Here is a 22,366-nt window from a genome sequence, read left to right on the forward strand (position 1 = left end):
AGAAGGGAACTCCACAAAGAGGAAACTTACTTGTGGAAACTTTACCATGTAGATCAATATTTTTAACTTTGGAAACACCAAGTCTGTGGAGGATGTGAGGAAACAGAATTGACAAAATCTACCCTAAGGAGCACAATGGCTGATATAATAGCTTAAAACTCAGATCGTCAGTACCTGCTAAAATTGAAAATTTCGTGCAAAGGAACTCTGACCAAATATAAATTCAGATTTCAATATAATTGGGAGTCACCAACGCAAGCCATTAGCACAAGTCATCTTCCAACTACAGGGAACAGAACCATTTGGTGAGTTTCACAGTAATACTCCAATGTATAAATGTTGTGAAGCATCATTTTTTAATAAACAAGGAGACACATTATTCAGAAGGTTTCATAATTTATACAACTGCTGAACCATGATAGGTACTCACAGATTTGATGAAAGGATGAATCTGGGCATCTAACGATGCATAGGATTTTAGTTATTTTCAGATTTGTCTTTCTTTTATTTATAAGATTTTTTTATGAGTTTTTGAAAGGCAGACTTGCAAAGACACAGAGAAAGTCAAAGAGATCTTCCATCATGTGGTCCACTCCACCAGTGCCTACAACAGACAGAGCTAGGCTAGGCTGAAGACAGGAGCCAGGAACTCCACCCAGGTCTCCTACCACGTGGAGGGGCCAAAGGACTTGGGTCACCTTCTGCTGCCTCCTATGAGCATTAGCAGGAAGCTCGATTGGAAACAGGACTCAGAGGAATGGGATGTGGGCATCCTAGGCAGGCAGCCTAAGCTGCTCACTAACCTCAGACATGTTTTTTGAGCTTCATTAGCCAGTTCTCTTAGATCTGTCTAAATACTACATTGAGCCGGCGCGAGGCTCAATAGGATAATCCTCCGCCTTGCGGCACTGGCACACCGGGTTCTAGTCCCGGTCGGGGTGCCAGATTCTGTCCCGGTTGCCCCTCTTCCACGCCAGCTCTCTGCTGTGGCCAAGGAGTTTGGTGGAGGATGGCCCAAGCATGGGAGACCAGGATAAGCACCTGGCTCCTGCCTTCAGATCAGCGCAGCACACCAGCTGCGGCGGCCATTGGAGGGTGAACCAACGGCAAAAGGAAGACCTTTCTCTCTGTCTCTCTCTCTCTCATTGTCCACTCTGCCTGTCAGAAAAAAAAAATACTACATTGAAAATGATGCAATTGTGTTCCTGAAGCATTACCTGATGGTACTTTTTTTAAGATATATATTCTGTGCCAGCACTGTGCCGTAGCAGGTAAAGCCACTGCCTGCAGTGCTGGCATCCCACATGGGTGCCAGTTCGAGTATCGGTTGTGCCACTTCTGATCCAGATCTCTGCTATGGCATGGGAAAGCAGTAGGAGATGGCCCAAGTCCTTGGCCTCTGCAGCCAAGTGTGAGACCTGGAAGAATCTCCTGGCACCTGGCTTCGGATAGCGCAGGTCTGGTTGTTGAGGACCATTGGTGAGTGAATCAACAGATGGAAGACCTCTCTCTCTCTCTCTCTCTCTGCCACTTCTTTTCTCTTTGTACCTCTGACATCCAAACAAATAAAGAAATCTTTAAAAACAAAGATTTATTTTTCATTTGAGAGGTTGAGTTTCAGATGGAGAGAGGCAAAGACAGAAATATGTTCCATCTGCTGTTCACTCTGCAAATGCCCACAACAGCAGGAGTTGGGCAGGTCCGATGTCAGGAGCCAGCAGGTTCTTTCAGGTCTCTCATGATGGTGCAGGGGCTAAAGCTCTTTCCCAGGCTTTCCCAGGCCATAGCAGAGATCTGAATTGGAAATTGAGCACACAGGACTGAAATATTATATTTAGCAAAAATGTTGATATCCTCGAAGATCTCCCAGACCGAGAGATGAGGATATCTCAGGAGAGACCAAATCCACCTTTCTCTTGGCAGAGGAGCCACTGCAAACTTCAGCAGACACCAGGGAACATCTTCAACCTGCTGGAACACTAGAGGCACCTTTACTAAAAGCAGGATCCTCTCAGATAACTGGAACTCACCTGTTCATTAGATTTCCTCTTCCCACTCCTAGTCTCACTTACTCCAGGGCGCCCGAGCCCTGAGACATCAAAGCCGGAATCTGTTCCTTCCCTGCGAGTGTCCCCAGACACATGATGACGTTGGAGGGAAATCTAGCTCTCCCCTCCTGGGGCTGCCCACCCCCAGCCCCAGCTGCACGCTTCTGGGTTTGTGCTCGGCTCCCCCTGTGGTTCCTCTCACTGTGTCTCCCACAGCACAGTAGTACACAGCTGAGTCTGATAACTGCAGTGAGGATTTGTGCAGGTGGAAGGAGCTGTCCTTCTTGACAAGAGTCGCGTGAAAACCTTCATGCTCCATTCTCTGGTTTTCTGTTGCACTTTTCAAGAGGAGCTGAGGACCTTGATGGAGATACTGGACGTACCAGAAAAGGGACACTGAAGAGCTGGTTTGGTAGTTGCAGTTCAGGGTCAGAGATGAGCCCTCGGAGAGGATAACGGGTCCCTCTGTCTGGGTCACTGAGTCTCCATCTGTCCTTCCTAAAATGATTAAGGTGTTGTTATTTAGGAATATATCAACAGGACAGTCCTGGGAGGAAATGGGGCTAGAGATCTTCACCCAGACCTGGGAACAGAAAATCATTTAGAAAACAAAACATCACTTACGCACAGTTAGCAGCAGGACCACCACAGTCACTGAGCAAGACGCAGAGAGCATGGCTGGTGAGCTGGGGGAAAGACAAAGTCCTGACAGCCTTGGATGCACCCCGGATGTCAGGGTGATGTTCCAGTTCCAGAACCTGGATTCTCGGTAGGCACTCCTGGTGAATCCTGCTCTGTAAAGACAGCCTTCCTGCTCTGCAGCAGTTGGAACAATGAAGAGTGAACAAAATATGCACCTGTCAAACTGCTTAAGCCATATGAAAATTGCCCTCATCTGAAGAAAGAAGTGCCCTCTTGTGGTTAGTCCAAGAATCGGCAGCTTGCATCATGGTTCTCACATTTGACTTATTTTTCCAGTATATTTGAAGTTAAAAGAGAGTATTTTCAAGGTTTTACCTCAAAGTAATTATAAACCTGTGTCTGATGCACCAAATACACTCCATTATAACACAGTGTACACATGATCTTCCCCATGATCTATCAGGCTTGGAAAACACAAGCATCACAGCCAGGTGTTAAACTGTATTTTGATGTTCCAAAGCATACAATAATGGGAAACTTCTTTTAGGGATGAAAAAAAGAAAGCTTTCAGTAATCATTTCCGAAAGCTGTAATCTGTATGGGGTACTGAAATACTAATTCTCCATCAATTTCTATCACATAATTCCTCCCAACTGAAATTGCATTTCAACATCCTGAAATCATCCAAACCACCCAAAATAATTCCATTATGGAAGATTAATCAGAGTACAACAGCCTTGACAAAACAAAAAGCCATTTGAATTTTTCCACTTCATTTTAGACAGCATGATATGATAGAATTGCTTTCACTGGTGTGCTTGATAAACCCCAAGAAGAATAAAAATAAGTTGCTTTTTTTTTTTTTTTTGTCAGAGTGGACAGTGAGAGAGAGACAGAAAGGTCTTCCTTTGCCGTTGGTTCACCCTCCAATGGCCGCCGCTGTTCCGATGGCAGGAGCCAGGTGCTTATCCTGGTCTCCCATGGGGTGCAGAGCCCAAGGACTTGGGCCATCCTCCACTGCACTCCCTGGCCACAGCAGAGAGCTGGCCTGGAAGAGGGGCAACCGGGACAGGATCGGTGCCCCGACCGGGACTAGAACCCGGTGTGCCGGCGCCACAAGGTGGAGGATTAGCTTAGTGAGCCGCAGCGCTGGCCCAATAAGTTGCTTTTGACTGGACCAGAACAGCTTACCCCTCTCAGGCACATACCTTCCAAAACCACAGGTTCACCTCTGATGCTCTCGGCTTTGCTCTTCCATGTCTTCTAACAAAAGAAAACTAAGCACGTGTGCCCAGCTTGATAATAACATCTTAAATCTGCAGGTGCCACTGAGTAAAGTATTACTAGACAAATCTTTTTGTACATATATTAAAGTTCTTGCCTTTATATTCAGTAAACCTTTTTAATTTTTGAATTTCTCTTCTACATATTCTTTTACATGTTTTTGAGCTACTGTGTGATATTTCTACACATGTACACAATGTGTTCTGAAAAAATCAAGGTACTTAGTATTTCCATTTGTTTATCATTATTTTTGGTTAGAGTTTTTTATTGTCTCTCCTCACAGATTGAATGTTTCCTTTCACAGAAGGTGACAGGTCCAGTTAATCCCTGACAGAACCAGCGAATGGAATCCAGAGGTCTTGAAATTGTGTCTTAATTTCCCTTTGTTTATCCAGAAATTTACCTGAAATATAATTGTTAACTGTTTCTGTGATGACATCATTTCTATAATAATAAATTGGGAGGTGGAAGTAGTGAATTTCTTACAACTTGTGATTTCAGATTATAGTTTGGATCTGGAATAAGATGACAACTAGAATCCAAGAACATAGCCACCAGGAGGAAAGAGCTCACTGAGAGAGACCTACAGAGAGTTATAGGGCTTCCTTCAAGTATTCAAGGAGCATGCACGAGGGAGGCAAAACAAATACCATCCAAAAGAATCACAGGAAGCAGAGCACAGCTGGTGCTCAACACAGGGGCAGGACTAGGCAGCTCCCACTAGCCATAGTGTAAAACCCAAAATTCGTGGATAAATTGGTGGGGTAAGCAAAAAAGTCTTGCTGCAGAAGTAGGAAATTATTAGCCTAGAAGCAGACCAATGCATGGAGATATATATTTATGTTATGGAAACCATTATGGAAGAAAGAGCTAATGGTTGAATACCAGGTATTGTCTATTAGGATGAAGACACACAAAATATATTCATTAAATGTAAAAAATGAATTCCTAAACCCAATCGGGAAAAGTTAAACAAAAAAAAAAACAGAAGAAATCATTGGGAAATGCTATGTGAAGATCTCATAGTATGAAGCATCATTGAACTTTTGTAACAAATCCTAAGCCATAATAGAAAAGACTGTAAAATTTGCGTACATATTTTTAAAATATGCAGAAAAACATTCTCAACAACAAACTGGCTAATCAAATCCAACAACACGTCAGAAAGATCACTCACCCCACACCAGTTGCAGGTTTATCCCTGGTATGCAAGTTTGGTTGAACTCTTTAATTAACATATAATTATTCTTAGGTGTTTAAATTTAACTGAAAAGTGATCCTCATTAAATATAACAGTGGGAATAAGAGAGGGAAGAGATGTACAATTCGGCACATGCTCAATCAGACTTGCCCCTAATGGGAGAGTTAGAAATGTGCCAGGGGATTCCAATTCAATCCCATCAAGGTGGCATGTGCCAATGACATCTTACTTGTCAAAGTGATCAATTTCAGTTCACAATTGATCATAATGATAGGATTAGGGGTCAAATGGATCACATAAGCAAGACTAGTATCTGCTAATACTAACTGATAGAATTAAGAAGGAGAGAACAATCCAATAAGGCAAGTGGAATACACAGCAGACTCATAGAATGGCAGATTCCTTAACAGCACTCTGGCCTCAGAATCAGCCCTTAAGGCATTCAGATCTGGCTAAAAACCCCAAGAGAGTATTTCAGGCATGGAAAGCCAAGACACTCTGGCAAAAAATGACCTACTCTCCGAGAGTAAGATCCCAGCAGAGAATGGGCAAAGAAGGAGATACCTGTCCTTAATGTGTTATACTATGTGAATTAACAGTATAACTAGTACTCAAACAGAACTTTATTATTTGTTTATCTGTGTGGGTGCAATCTGTTGAAATCTTTACTTAGTACATACTAAGTTGATCTTCTGCATATAAAGATAATTGAAAATGAATTTTGATGAAGAATGGGATGGGAGAGGGAGTGGGAGATGGGATGGTTGCGGGTGGGAGGGAGGTTATGGGGGGGAAAAGCCACTATAATCCACAAGTTGTACTTTGGAAATTTATATTTATTAAATAAAAGTTAAAAAATAAAATAAAATAAAAGTTAAAAGAATTTTAAAAATAAGAACTGGTAGGTTCCATACACAAAGAAATGATAAGAAAATAGAAGTACTAGTTGCATGGGTTGATTGGCTTATACTGTGCATATGTATTGAAATATTTTAGTGTACCCCATAAATTTACAGGTATTAATGTTAATCAAAGAAAACAATACAATAATTTAAATGAGTATTTTTAGATTACTAAACCATGTCTTTTAATTACTTCCAAAGTGGCTAACAAGTGTAACCTCCCACCAGAGTTTGCCACCATCACTACATGCTTTGCAAATTTTCTCTTTTTAATTTAAGAAGCAGAAAGAGAGAGAGGAGAGAAGAGAGAGAAGAGACAGGAGAGAGAGAGAGAGAGAGAGAGAGAGAGAGAGAGAGAGAGAGAGAGAGAATGAGATCCTATCTACTGATTGAGTCCTCAGATGCCTCCTACGGCTGGAGCTGGGCCAGAACCTAAGCCAGGAACCAAGAACTCATGAATAGCGGGGACCAAGCTGCTTGAGCCAATATGGCTGACACCCACTCGGCATTAACAGGAAGTTGGACTCAGGAGCCAGAGATGGGCATCAAGCACAGACAGCTAAACCTATGGATTAACCTCTAGGCCGACTAACTACACCAAGCTCCCTTGTTTCAAACTAGCATTGCAGGGATTCCTAAATCAGGTTTGAAAGATATTTATATACATTTTTGTCAACATCAATAGCTGTAAGAATTTTCCATGTCTTTGTGAGCAATGTGGCTTTTCAAATTGCCTCATCATACCATATGAACTGTTATCTGTCTGGATATTCACATTCATTTTCATCTATGAAAATAAAGTTATTTAGGAAAATCACAAACCAATTGTCAAATTACTGACAAAATAACAACAGTCATTTTGATGTAATTTAGGTATTTACATCAAAATTATTTTGCTCTTAACATTTAGATATTGAACCTTTTAATTTTCTCTGAATTTTTCCACTATTTTTAAGTTCACAAATCCTTCCCTATTCAGTTACTTAATTAATGCACCTTGACCTTTTTACTAAGAACTTCAAGATTTAATTAGTTTGATCCAAAATCAAATGAGGTACTTGATTTACTTGCTTACTATAATTTATTTTTTATTCATTGGTGATTTCACAACCAGTCAACTTTTTTCTCAAATATTCAACTTTGTGGTACTCACACTGAAGTGCTTTTTTAGAATGTACTTATACTAGACTACAGAAAATCCCCATCGCCAACAGCAACAACAGATGAGATGTCTTCAGCCCTCACTGCGGGTTTGGGTAGAGGCTGCAGGTGCCTGGGGAGCACTGTGCTCTTGCAGCACAGAAGTAGGTGGCTGAGTCTGCAGGACGGGCAGCTGAGATGTGCAGGGAGAGACGCTTGTCCTTCTTGTTCATGAGGACGGTGAGCCTTTGCTCTTCTTTCTTATCCGCATTTGAGAGAATATTTATAAGGAACTGGAGACCTGCTCCAGGTTCTTGCTTATACCAAAAGAAGTAGTCAGAGGCACTGTCTGTGTAAGTGCAGTTCATAACACAGCTGTCTCCCTCCCGGACACTCAGGAAAGAAGGACTCTGCTCCACCTTCTCTCCTCCACTCACACCTGTGCAAAAGGATAAGCCAGACATGATTGTCAGGTCATCACTCCCCGAAGATTGCATTATTTTTCCTCACATTATTTCAGGCAATCTGGAAGAGGCCAGCCTCCTCCTCAGACTTCTAATGAACATTTTCCAAGCACCCTCTTCCCCAAAAGCTCCCAACTCACAGTGCAGCTGCAGCCACAGGAACAGGAAGAAAGGTCCTGCGAGTGTCCTCATGGTTCTGCCCATCGGGACCTGCGAGCTCCAGCCAGGAAAGCTACGTCTATCACAGGGGTCTCCTCCTTTGAACCAAGGCACAGCGGTCTTCAAACTGCACAGGCGTCTGCTTCTGTCTTGAGCCTGCTCCTATAGAAGTCAACCAAAAAGAGCCTGTCCTATACATGGGTCTGCAGAGACGCTCTGCCCTCTTGTGGTCAAATCTGCATCTGCTATACTTGGACACCAAATTCAATTTTATCATCGTGTGTCTCTTTGATAGATTACACAAATAATCAACAGGTCTACTATGAGAAACGGTGACTTGATCAGCCCTTGCCCTGACTGTTGATGAACAAGTTAATACATTATCTCTGTTAGTATTTTTTTGTCTGTTCTACTTAATACTATTGGTTGAATTCTGTAATTAATACACAGTTATTCTTAAGTGTTGAAACTTAACTGAAAAGTGATCCCTGTTAAATATAAGAGCAGGAATAGGAGAGGGAAGGGATGTACAATTTGGGACATGCGTAAGCTGACTTGCCCCTAACGGCAATTCCAATACAATACAATCCCATCAAGGAGGCATGTACCAATGCCATCTCACTAGTCCAAGTGATCAATTTCAGTTCACAATTGATCATAATGATAGGGCTAAGAATCAAAGGGATCACATAAACAAGACTAGTGTCTGAAAATACTAACCGATAGAACAAAAAAGGGAGAGAACGATCCAACATGGGAAGCAGGATACACAACAGACTCAAAGAATGGCAGATGTCCTAAACAGAACTCTGGCCTCAGAATCAGCCCTTAAGGCATTCGGATCTGGCTGAAAACCCCATGAGAGTATTTCAGGTATGGAAAGCCAAGAAACTCTAGCAAAAAAAAAAAAATAATAACCTAAATGAAAGATCTCTGTGAGTGAGATCCTAGTGGAAAGAACGGGTCATAAAAGAAGGAGGTACCTTTCTCTGAAGGGAGGAGAGAACTTCCACTTTGACTATGACCTTGTCTAAAAATGATAAGAGTCGGTGAACTCGAAAGGCTTCCATAGCCTTGGCAACTCATGACTGGAGCCTAGGAAGATTACTGAGGCCATAAACAAGAGTGTCAAATTGTTAAGTCGACAACAGGAGTCACTGTGCACTTACTCCTCATGTAGGATCTCAGTCCTTAATGTGCTGTACATTGTGATTTAATGCTATAACTAGTACTCAAACAGTATTTTTCACTTTGTGTTTCTATGTGGGTGCAAACTGTTGAAATCCTTACTTAATATATACTACACTGATCTTCTGTATATAAGAGAAATGAAAATGAATCTTGATGTGAATGGAAGGGGAAAAGGAGCAAGAAATGGGAGGGTTGCGGGTGGGAGGGAAGTTATTGGGGGAAGCCATTGTAATCCATAAGCTGTACTTTGGAAATTTATATTCATTAAATAAAACTTTAAAAAAAACAGGTCTAATACAGTAAGTTCTAAGTGTGTCCTCAATCAGAAAATAATATTGGCACAAAACATACTAAAAATGTATGTCTCAGAATTCCACCTCATCTTCTCAGACATTAGATAGATATTTTAAATTAATTTGAAGTTATAAGCTTTCCACATTTATCCAACAACAGAGTTAGCCTATTTGAAATAAAGAAAACACTGCAAGTGAGTCCATGAAGTAGCTGAAATGTAAAATATAAAATCTTTCCTCCTCTTCCCATCCCAACTTCTTAAATTGGCTGGGGAATCTCTCAGCCAAATCAACCATCTTGGTTCAGCTCTACTAAGGAAAACTCTTTCTGCAGGTGATATTTAAGTACGAAGACTGTAGCACTAGCAAGAATCTGGCTACATATGTCAGATTATGCTACTGCAGCTCTGGACCTCCAAGTGTGGGCGTGCTCCTGATCTTATCCCAGGAAATTTACAGTGCCATAGACTAACAACGGAACAATACGTTAGTAAAAATGACTAAATTATAGAGTAGAGTAGACAAGAGGGGGCTGGGCTACTGCGAGTGACTAGTATTAGTACAACCAAGGGAAGAATTGACCTTGTGGATTTTGATGACAAATCTGATGTGACCCCAAATCATTTGTTTTTTTTTTCTAGAAGAACAGATTATGTGAGACTTTGATATGTGGTTTTATCATTGCCAGGGTTTGACCTAACATCAGACCATAGATGGAAATAAGACAAACACATACGTGTCTTCAGATGTGTTTGTATTTCCTAATAACAAAGTCTGTGACTGCTCCTCAAATATGACTACAGAATAATATATATATATAGAATTACCCCTTCCAGCTTCTTGGACACTGCCAATTCAGAGTCCAGATGCAAAAACTTTTTCCTAGATTGTATTTGGTCTCCAATCATTGCTTGAGCTATCTACCTATGATAACAGCCTTCACTCCTTTAAAATCTCTCTCTAAACAATGTCTCATTTGTTTTAATATCTTGGATCTTTCTGGCAGAAAGATACCAGAGACAGAGAGAGAGATTTTTTTTCTACTTATTCACTCCTGCAAAAGCCCACAACAGCCATGGCTGAGCCAGGACAAAACCAGGACCCCAGAACTCAATTCAAGACCCCCACATCAGTGGCAGGAAGCAAAGCACTTGAACATCACCTGAAGCCTCACGGGGTACACATTAGCAGGAGGCTGGAATAGGGAGTAAATCCAGGGCATAAACCCAAGCCCACCAATACGGGATATAGGGATTCCAAGTGGCATCTCAACTGCTGTATCAGCTGTCACTTCTGGCAGAGCTTGAACTCCAAACGTTATCTAGTTCAGGGAAGTTGCTAAAATTTATTTTCTCTTTCAGCCTTTTTTTAAAGATTTATTTATTTATTTGAAGGCAGAGTTACAGAGAGGCAGAGGCAGAAGGAGAGAGAGATAGGGAGAGAGAGAGAGAGACAAAGAGACAGAAGTCTTCCAACCACTGGTTCACTCCCCTAATGGCTGCAATGGCCAGAGTTGGGTTTGTCAGAAGCCAGCAGCCAGGAGCATCTTGCAGGTCCCCCACATAGGTACAGGCGCCCAAGGTCTTGGGCCATCTTCTACTGCTTTCCCAGGCCATAACAGAGAGCTGGATTGGAAGTGGAGCAGCCAGGATTTGAGCCGGCACCCATATGGGATACCAGCACTGAAGGTGTAGGCTCAGCCCACTGCGCCACAGCACCAGCCCCGTCAGCCTTCTAGCGATTGTTTGCCACCTGTTCTCTCAGAGCCTGTGAAGCCAGCATCCCATTTGAGCACCAGCTCATGTCCTGGATGCCACACTTCCAATCAAGCTCCCTTCTAATGGCCTAGAAAAGTAATGGAAAATGATCCAGGAGCTTGGGCCCCTACAGCCCACATGGAAGACCCGGATGAAGCTCTTACCTCCTGGCTTTGGCCTGACCCTGCACTGGCGGTTGCAGCCATCTGGGAAGTAAATCAACTGATGGAAGATCTCTCTCCCTCTCTCTCTATCTATCTATCTCTCTTCTCTCTCTCTCTCCAACTCTAACTTTCAAAATAAATAAATCTAAAAAAAAAAAAAAAAAACCCTGTCAAATCCTTCTCCCAACAAGGATCATTGCAACCCATTCACAATAGCTGCAAAAAGAGTTAAATACATTGAAATAAATTTAACCAGGGGTGACAAAGGTCTCTATGATGAAAATTACAAAAAACTGAAGAAAGAAATAGAAAAAAATACAAGAAGACATTAAAAATGGAAAAGCCTTCCATGTTCATGGATTATAAGAATCAACACCATCAAAATGTCCATACTACCAAAAGCAATTTACAGATTCTATGTGATCCCAATCAAAATACCAATGACATACTTTGGAGATATAGGGGAAAAATGATGATAAAATTCATATGGAAACACCATAGACTCCAAATAGCTAAAGCCTTCTTATATGACAAAAACAAAGACAGAGGCACCCAAATACCTGATTTCAAGACATATTACCAGGCAGTTTTATTGAAAACAGCCTGGTACTGACACAAAAACAGACCAACAGAACAGAATAGAAACTCCAGAAATCAGATCATGCATCTACAATCAATTTATCTTTGACAAAGGAGCTAAAATCAATCCCTGGAGCAAGGACCATCTCTTTAACAAATGGTGGCAGGAAAACTGGAATTCTGCATGCAGAACTATGAAATTAGACTCCTACCTTACATCTTACACAAAAATCCACTCAAAATGGATCAAAGACCTAAATCTATGACCTGATACTATCAAATTACTAGAGAACATTGGGGAAAATCTGCAAGACATTGGCATACGTAAAGACTTCTTGGAAAAGACACCAGTAAGTAAACAAAGCCAAAATTGACAAATGGGACTATATCAAGTGATTCTGCACTGCTATAGAAACACTCAGCAAAGTGAAGAGACAACCAACAGAAGGGGAGAAAATATCTGCAAACAGTACAACTGATAAAGGGTTAACATCCAGAATTTATAAAGAGCTTAAGAAATTCAACAACAAAACAAACAATTCAGTTAAGAAAGGAACAAAGGACTTGAACAGGCATTTTCAACATAGGAAATTCAAATGCCCAAGATTTTTTTTTTTTTTGATAGGCAGAGTTAGACAGTGAGAGAGAGAGACAGAAAGAAAGGTCTTCCTTTCCGTTGGTTCACCCCCTAAATGGCCACTACGGCCAGCGCGCCACGCCAATCCAAAGCCAGGAGCCGGGTGCTTCTCCTGGTCTCCCATGCGGGTGCAGGGCCCAAGCACTTGGGCCATCCTCCACTGCACTCCTGGGCCACAGCAGAGAGCTGGACTGGAAGAGGAGCAATCAAGGACAGAATCCGGCCCCCCAACCGGGACTAGAACCCGGGGTGCTGGAGCCGCAGGTGGAGGATTAGCTGTGGCACTGGCCATCAAATGCCTAAGAGACACTGAAAAAATGTTCAGGATCCCTAGCCTTCAGGGAAGTCCAAGTTAAAACCACAATGAGGTTTCATCTCACTCCAGTTAGAATGGCTGTCATACAGAACTCAGTAAAAGACAAATGCTGGTGAGGATGTAGGTGGAATGTAAACCTGTCCAACCACTGTGCAAGACAGTATGGAGACACCTCAGAAATCTGAATACAGACCTACTATATGATCCAGCAATCCCACTCCTGAGAATTTACCCAAACCAAAAGAAAGCACTCTATGAAGGAGTTATCAGGGCCAGCATTGTGGCATAGCAGGTGAAGACTGCCTGCAGTGCCCGCATCGCATGTGGCACCAGTTCAAGTCCTAGATGCTCTACTTTTGACCCAGTTCTCTGCTATGGCCTGGGAAAGCAGTGGAAGATGGCCCAAGCTTGGACCACTGCAGCTGCGTGGGAGACCCAGAGGAAGCTCCTGGCTCCTGGCTTCAGATTGGCCCAGCTCCAGCTGTTGCAGCCATTTGGCAAGTGACCCAGTGGATGGAAGACGTGTCTCTCTCCTTCTCTCTCTCTCTCGCTCTCTCTCTCTCTCTCTCTCTCTTTGTAACTCTGCCATTCAGATAAATAAATAATCTTTCTTTTTAAAAAAGAATGAGCTATCTGTAGCCCATTTTTATTGCAGCATAATTCACAGTAGCTAAAATATGGAGTCAATCCAGATGTCCAACAACTGTTGACTAAATAAAGAAATTATGGTATATGTACACCATGGAGTACTACTCAGCTCTAAAAAAAAAAACCCTGTCTTTTGCAACAAGATGGTTGTAATTCGAAACCATTATGCTTAGTGAAATAAGCCAGTCCCAAAAAGACAGGTATCGTATATTTTCCCTGATCTGAGGTAACTAATAGAACACTTGAAATGTAATGTATGGAGTGAAATAGACATTTTGAGAATCAATGACTCTTTATAGCCCATGTCTCTTCCATTGAGGAACAATGTTTGGTTTTGTTTTTCTCTTCATACTACTTGTAGAACTCTTTTACTTAGAGTTAACTATACACCATTAAATATACTGAAAATAGATTATTGTAAAAATTAAGAATGGGAATCTGAGAGGGTTGGGGAGGAAGGGTTGGGGCATGGGCAGGAGCAGGAGTGTTACTATGTTCTTAAATCTGTATATATGAAATACATGAAACTTGTATAACTTAGATAAAATTTTTAAAAATTGAAAATTATAATTGGGGCCGGCACTGCAGCTCAATAGGCTAATCCTACGCCTGCGGCACTGGCACACCAGGTTCTAGTGCCGGTCGGGGCGCCAGATTCTGTCCTGGTTGCCCCTCTTCCAGGCCAGCTCTCTGCTATGGCCCGGGAGTGCAGTGGAGGATGGCCCAAGTCCTTGGGCCCTGCACCCGCATGGGAGACCAGGAGAGGCACCTGGCTCCTGGCTTCAGATCAGCACAGTGCGCTGGCCACAGCGCGCCGGCCACGACAGCCACTGGGGGGTGAACCAATGGCAAAGGAAGACCTTTCTCTCTGTCTCTCTCTCTCACTGTCCACTCTGCCTGTAAAAAAAAAAAAAAAAGAAAATTATAATCGAAAGGAATTAAGAGCTCAAAAAATATTCAATAGCAAAAATTTTTCTCTTTAACTTTTAAAATTTTATATTGTTTTAATTATGTTTATAAGTTGAAAAATTGTATTTGTTTATTATATATAGACTATAAAGTTTTAGAAAATGTACACATTCTAGAATAGCTACATTGAGCTAATTGACATATGTATTACCTTATCTGGTTATTATTTATTGTGATGAGAACTTTCAAAATCATTTTTCTTAGCCATTGTCAAGTGTACAATAAATTGTTCTCACCAAAGATATCATGTTGTATAAAAGACCTCTTGAATTTATATTTCATATCAACTGACTTTTGTATCCCTTGAAAAATTTGTTTCTTAATCAGTCAGTCTAACTTTAAGGCCAATTCTACATTTGTTTAAACAGCTGGACTTCTACATTTATTACATTATCTCTATTTGCAAATCAAATTAATTCTGTCACACCACAGGCTACACAGCAATGAATGAATGGGTAAAAAGGGTTTATAGCCCTATGATGGAATATTAGTTAAACATTAAAACAAATGAAATTATCATACATCCTACAACATAGATACCATGAAATCATTATGTGAATTGAAATAAACCAGAAGCAAAAAAAAAAACAAATATTTTGTGACTCTACTCATACTAAACACCTAAACTATGCAAATTTCTTAATTCAGTGATGCTTGCACTTAATAATAACAGGACAGTTACAGATAAAAGATAATTTACCCTAACACTAATTATTTGCTAAAATACATTTCAGAGAGTAAGCATCTGGTTTTTGACTAAGTCTTTCATCCAAGAAGTAAAATATGGTTTGCTTACACACCATTTAAGAGATTCAGACACCATCACTGTCATTCTTAAGGAACCCAGCAAGTGATCTTCAGTTACATGTGTTCTCCTAACATAGAGACCCAGTGGTACCTGGAGATGCAAGTGTAAGAACTATCGAGGCCAGAACTAGACAGCCACAGAGTCTGCCTGGGAGTGCCGGGGTCTCAACATGGGAAATGCAATATTTTATATATCAAAAATTTTCTGGAAATGAATGAAGATGACAATACCTCATATCAAAACTTACAGGATACAAGAAAAGCAGTGTTAAGAGGGAATTTTAGAGCAATTGGTGCCTACATCAAGATATTGGAAAGGTATCAATAAATGATCTATCAATGCATCTCAAGGACCTAAAGAAACAATAATAAAACAAACACCAAATTAGTAGGAGGAAAGAAAAAATTAAAATTAGAGAAGAAACAAACAATATTGAAACAAAAAAAAATCAGTTAAATGAAGAGCTGGTTTTTTGAAAAAATACACAACATTGATACATCATTGGCTTAACTAACCAAAAAAAAGAGAGAGAGAGAGAGAGAGAGAAGACCCAAATTGATAAAATCAGAGGTGAAAAAGGAAATGAAACAACAGAATCCACAGAAATAAAAAGAATAATCAGGAATTACTGCGAAGAGCAGTATGCCAACAAATTGGGAAACATAGAAGAAATATATAGATTCCTAGACATGTACAATCTACCAAAACTGAGTCCTGAAGACATAGAAAACATTAACAGGAGCCGGCACTGTGCCGTAGCAGGTAAAGCTACCACCTTCAGTGCTGGCATCCCATATGGGCCCTGGTTCAGTCCCAGCTGCTCTACTTCTGATCCAGCTCTCTGCTGTGGCCTGGGAAAGCAGTAGAAGATGGCCTAAGTCATTGGACCTCTGCATCTACATGGGAGACCTAGAGAAGGCTCCTGGCTCCTTGCTTTGCATCGGCACAGCTCCTGTCATTGCGGCCAACTGGAGAGTGAACCAGCAGATGGAAGACCTCTTTTTCTACCTTTCCTTCTCTCTCTGTGTAACTCTTTCAAGTAAATAAATAAATCTTTGAAAAAAAAGAAAAGAAAAAAAATGTTAACAAAGCAATAACCAATATGGAAATTAAATTGGTAATAAAGACCCTCTCAAAAAAGAAAAGTTCAGGACCAAATGGCTTTACTGCTGAATTCTTTTATTTTTTAATATTTATTTATTTATTTGAAAGTCAGAGTTACACAGAGAGAGGAAAGGCAGAAAGAGGGAGAGAGAGAGAGGTCTTCCATCAGCTGGTTTACTCCCCAAATGGCCGCAATGCTGGAACTGCACCGATCTGAAGCCAGGAGCTTCTTCCAGGTCTCCCAAGTGGGTGCAGGGGCCCAAGGGCTTGGGCCATCTTCTACTGCTTTCCCAGGCCATAGCAGAGAGCTGGATGGGAAGAGGAGCAGTCAGGACTAGAACTGGAGCCCATATGAGGTGCTGGTGCTTCAGGCCAGGGCGTTATCCTGCTGCGGCACAGCGCCAGCCCCTACTACTGAATTCTACCAGATGTTTAAAAAATAAATTCCAGTTCTCAAGCTATTCAAAATAATTGAAATGGAGGAAATCCTCCATAACTCCTTCTATGAAGCCAGTATCATCTTATACTTCTGAAATCAGAAAATGATACAACACAGAAAGAGAACTATAGACCAATATCCCTGATGAACATAGAAGCAAAAATCCTCAAGAAATTTTAGCTAATTAAATCCAACAACACATCAGAAAGATCATTCATCTGGACCTAGTGTGAGTTATCCCTGAAATGCAGGGATGATTCAAAATTTGCAAATTAATAAATGTGATATAGCACATCAACAAACTGAAGAACAGAAACTAGATAGCTATTTTACTTAAGATATGCAGAGAAGGCATTTCATAAAATACAACATCCTTTCATGATGAAACCTTAAGCAAATAGATTATGGGAGGAACATTCCTCAACTCAATCAAGGCAATTTATGACAAACCCATGGCCAGCATCCTACTGAATGAGGAAAAGCTGCAAGTATTCCCACTGAGATCCAGAACCAGACAAGGATGTGAACTTTGATATGGTCCTGGAAGTTTTAGCCAGAGCCATTAGGCAAGAAAAGGAAATCAAAAGAATGCAAATTGTGAAGGAAAGAAATCAACTATCCCTATTTGCAGATGACATGATTCTCTATACAGGGGATCCAAAGACTCCACTAACAAACTATTGGAACTCATAAAAGAGTTTAGTAAAGCAGCAGGGTGTAAAATCAACATAAAAAATCAATAGCCTTTTTCTACCCAGACAATGCCCTGGCTGAGAAAGAACTTAGAAGATCAATCCAATTCACAATAGCTACAAAAAGAATTAAATTCCTTGGAATAAATTTAATCAAGGATGTCAGAGATCTCAATGATGAAAATTACAAAACACTGAAGAAAGAACTAGAAGAAGACATTTTAAAGAATGGAAAAAGCTTCCACGTTCATGGATTGGAAGAGCCACATCATCAAAACGTCCAGACTACCAAAAGCAATGTACAGATTCAATGTGATCTCAATCAAAATACCAATGACATTCTTTGCAGACATAGAAAAAAGGATGCTAATATTCATATGGAGGGGGCTGTCACTATGGCGCAGTGGGTTAATGCCCTGGCCTGAAGTGCTGGCATCCCAATGGGCGCTGGTTCTAGACCTGGCCGCTCTACTTCTGATCCAGCTCTCTGCTGTGGCCTAGGAAAGCAGTAGAAGAGGGCCCAAGTCCTTGGGCCCCTGCACCCACATGGGAGACCCAGAAGAAGCTCCTGGATCCTGGCTTTGGATCGGCATAGCTCAGGCCATTGTGGCCAATTGGGGAGTGAACCATCAGAGGGAAGACCTCTCGCTCTCTCTGCCTCTCCTCTCTCTCTGTAACTCCGACTTTCAAATAAATAAATAAATCTTTAAAAATTCATATGGAAACAAAAGAGACCCTGAGTAGCTAAATCAATATTATTATTGTTATTTTTATCTTTTTGAGAAGACAGTTACAGAGAGAGGTAGAGCGAGAGAGCAAGAGCGAGAGTGAGAGAGAGAGAGAGAGAGAGAGGTGTTCCATCCACTGGTTCACTCCCCAAATGACCACAATGGAAAAAGCTGAGCTGAGCTGATCCAAAGTCAGGAGCTGAGATCTTCTTTTGGGTCTCCCACATGGGTGCAGGGGCCCAAGCACTTGGGCCATCTTCTACTGCCTTCCCAGGCCATAGCAGAGATCTGGATCAGAAGCGGAGCTCAGACTCGAACCAGAACACATATGGGATGCTGGTGCTGTAGGCCTCAGCTTTAACTCACTGTGCTGCAGTGCCAGCCCCTAAATCACTCTTACAGAACAAAAATAACACTGGAGGCATCACAATACCCAATTTCAAGACATACTATGGGGCACTTATAACCAAAACAGCCTGGCACTGGCACAAAAACAGACTCATTTGCCATTGGAACAGAATGGAAACTCCAGAAATCAATCCATACAACTACAATCAACTCCTCTTTGACAAAGAGCTAAAATCAATCCCTGGAGCAAGGACAGTCTCTTTTAGCAAATGGTGCTGGGGAAACTGGATCTGCACATGCAGAAGTATGAAACTAGAACCCTACCTTACATTGTACACAAAAATCCACTCAAAATGGATCTGATACCACCAAATTACTAGAGAATATTGAGAAAAATCAGCAAGATATTGGTATAGGAAAACACTTCTTGGAAAAGACCCCAGAAGCATAGGCAATCAAAGTGAAAATCGACAAATGGGATTACATTAAGCTGAGAAGCTTTTGCACTGCAAAAGAAACACTTATAAGGGGCCGGTGTTGTGGCATATTGGCTGAAGTCATCGCCTGCAGTGCCGGCATCCCATGTGGGCAACAGTTCAAGTCCTGGCTGCTCCTCTTCCGATCTAGCTCTCTGCTATGGCCCAGGAAGGCAGTGGAAGATGGCTCGAGTCAATGAGCCCCTGCACTGCATAGGAGACCTGGAAGAAGCTCCTGGATCCTGGCTTTGGATCGGCCCAACTCCGGCCGTTGTGGCCATTTTGGGAGTGAACCAGCAAATGGAATGCCTCTGTCTCTCTGCATCTGCCTCATTCTAATTCTCCCTTTCAAATAAGTAAATAAATTAAAAAAAAAACAGCAAAGTGAAGAGGCAACAAACAGAATGGGAAAAATTATTTGCAAAATATAAAACTGATAAAGAATTAAAAACTAGAGGATATAAAGAGTCAAGAAACTCAAAAATAACAAAACAACCCAGTTAAGTAATAGGCAAAGCACTTAAACAGGCATATGAAACTATCTGTATAAAAGGTAATATCAGAGTTCAGAAATACCATCCCTCACTACAAGTATAGGAGGAGAATGGCAGAAGAAAGAAAAGACTTGCAAAAATTAAGTTTTATAAAATTGAGCAAACGCAAGATTCTTAATTTAGAATATGTGGAAATAATTCAAAATAGTGGTCTTATAAATTTAATTGTTATCAAAATTTATCAAAGAAGGGACACCAAATATTATAAATTATTTGTTTGCCATTCCAGCCAGTCTGCTTGGTTTTTAACTTCCATTTGCATGGAATATCTTTTTCATCCTTTAACTTTCAGACTGTATACCCTTATTGCTGTAGTGTGTTTCTTGTAGGCAGTATACATGGACCCTGGTTTTTTTTAAATTGAGATTTTATTTATTTTTATAACAGAATTACATTTTAATTTTTTTACCTTTTATTTTATTATTTTATAATACCATGTATTAATAATTCCACAGAAAAATTAATAAACATATTAATAAAGTATAAAGACCTTCAATCAAGAAGAGAATTCTCTAACCTTGACAACATGCCCACAAAGGGAGAAAACTTATTTTTGCCAGTAAGGTAAACTCTAGAGACCTGAGATCTAACTGAAGATCACTAACTCCCAACAAGAACTCATTCAAAATGTTCTAACATTTATTGGGTCACTTGGAACCTGAATATTTTCAAATGTTTTTAAGTGTCCATCTATTGAACATAGAGTACTGAAAATCCTGGGCTCAAGTGTCAAAATTAAATAGAGCAGATCTTCAAATTCCATTGCAGATGTTTTTTTTTTTTATTCTTTTCATTGAGTTTCATTTATTTATGAGTGGGGACTGGTTCTGTGGCTCAGCAGGTTAAGCTATCACTTACTGTACTGGCATCCCTTAGCACAGCACCAATTCAAGCTCTCTGCTCCACTTCTGACCAGATTCTGCTAACATGCCTCAGACTGCAGCAAAAGATAGCACAAGTTCTTGGACCACCACCACTGCCATCAGCCTAGCCCAGATACAGCTCTTAGCACCATTTGGGGAGTGAACCATGGAATGAATGATGGAACTATTTATCCCTCCCTCTCACCATCTCTCCTTCCTGCCACACCCATTCTCTTTGTCACTCTGCCTTTCAAATAAATAATCTTCATTTTTTAAAAAAATGAAGAGAGAGAGAGAGATCATACAGGTGCTGGTTCACTCCTCCCAATGACTGCAACAGCCATCCTGCAGGTTTGGGTACAGGCTTCGGGTGGATGGGGAGCACTGTGCTGAGGCTGCACAGAGTAGGTGGCTGAGTCCACAGCATGGGCAGCTGCGATGTGCAGGGAGAGGTGTTTGTCCTTCTTATTCATGAAGACAGTGAAGCTTTTCTCTTCTTTCTTGTCCATACTTGAGAAAATATTTAAAAGCAACTGGAGGCCTGCTCCAGGTTCTTGCTTATACCAATAGAAGTAGTTGAAGGTGCTGTCTGTGTAAGTGCAGTTGATAACACAGCTGTCTCCCTCCTGAACGCTCAGGAAAGAAGGACTCTGCTCTACCGTCTCTCCTCTACGCACACCTGTGCCAAAGAAGAAGTCAGACACGATCATCAAGTCATCATTTCCCAAAATTTTTTTCCACAATGATTTCAGGCAGCCTAGAAAATGCCAGCCTCCACTCAGACTTCTAATGAACATTTGCTAATCGCCCTGATCTCCCAAAGCTCCAAACTCACAATGCAGCTGCAGCCACAAGAATAGGAGGAAAGGTCCAGCAAGAGTCCTCATGGTTCCACCAATCAGGAACTGAAATCTCCAGCCAGGAAAGCTACATCGATTATCAGTTATCTCTTCCTGTCTTCCTAAGACCAGTCGTTTTTCAAACTGGCTAGCAGCAACCTGCTTCTGTCTTTAACCTGCTCTTAGAGAACCCAAGCAAAAAGAGCCAGTCCCACATCGTGCTGCCCTCTTCTGGACAGATCCTCAACTGTTAAACCACTTACCGGATCCTCTCACCCTGATAGGCATCTTTGGAGAACAAGGGAAACAGCAATGAGTCACATAAACCAAGGTCCAAGTGTGTCCCCAATCAGAAATGATGAAGTTTGGCAGAAAGAAACGTGATGAAAATGTGGGGTTCAGGATTCCACTTCATCTTCTCAGCACACTTCGGAGACATTTTAAATGAACTTGAGGGTACTGGTTTGTCAGCAACAGGATTAGTCTACTTGATCAGGAAAATGCTGGCATCCACTGACTACTTCAGAAATAAAGTCCTCCCTCCTCTTACCACTCCTACTTCTTAAACTGGACACAGAATCCCTCAGACAAAACAACCATCTTGATTCAGTCTAATAGGAAATCTCTTTCTACAGGTCACATATGTACGCACAAAGATTGTAATAAAATAGAGAGCTTTGCTAAATATCTCAGATGCACCCCACTGCACTCTCTGCTCCTCCAAGTCTGGCATTGCTCTGACCTTGCCATTCCTAGGAAATAATTCCATGGATCAAAACAGGAAACTTTCCTCATTAAAAATGACTAAATTGTAAAGTAAAAGATTGAACAGAAGGAAAGCTTCCATGAGTAAATTGTATTAGTGTAACCAATGGGAAAAGTATACCTTGTAGACTGTGAGGAGAAACCTGAAGTGGATGTTAGGATTCTTTCTTCTGGAAGAACAGATTGCGTGGGTTATGGATATGTGTTTATCTATTGGCAAGAATTGACAGAAAAGAGTAGAAACCCTCAGAAACATCAAGCTACAGGTAGTTATAATGGGAACAAGCGTACGTCTCTCCCAGGTGTGCTTACACATGATAATGTCAGTGTGAGTGGTCCCGCTTCAAAACTGATTA

General features: G+C 41.2%; 3 gene segments (V, D, J or C); all 3 read right to left on the reverse strand.

Moving 5' to 3' along the window:
- Positions 1-2,097: 2,097 nt before the first annotated feature.
- On the reverse strand, positions 2,098-2,724 carry LOC133770507 (T-cell receptor alpha chain V region RL-5-like). The segment is given in 2 exon segments: positions 2,098-2,546; positions 2,673-2,724. Coding segments are annotated over 2 exon segments (501 nt in total).
- Positions 2,725-7,318: 4,594 nt separating this feature from the next.
- On the reverse strand, positions 7,319-7,873 carry LOC133770508 (T cell receptor alpha variable 5-like). The segment is given in 2 exon segments: positions 7,319-7,656; positions 7,822-7,873. Coding segments are annotated over 2 exon segments (390 nt in total).
- A 49-nt stretch (positions 7,874-7,922) lies between these two features.
- On the reverse strand, positions 7,923-21,293 carry LOC133770509 (T cell receptor alpha variable 5-like). The segment is given in 3 exon segments: positions 7,923-8,002; positions 20,792-21,085; positions 21,242-21,293. Coding segments are annotated over 3 exon segments (426 nt in total).
- Positions 21,294-22,366: the final 1,073 nt, after the last annotated feature.

This window comes from Lepus europaeus, chromosome 11, assembly GCF_033115175.1.
Source record: "Lepus europaeus isolate LE1 chromosome 11, mLepTim1.pri, whole genome shotgun sequence".
NCBI lineage: Eukaryota > Metazoa > Chordata > Mammalia > Lagomorpha > Leporidae > Lepus > Lepus europaeus.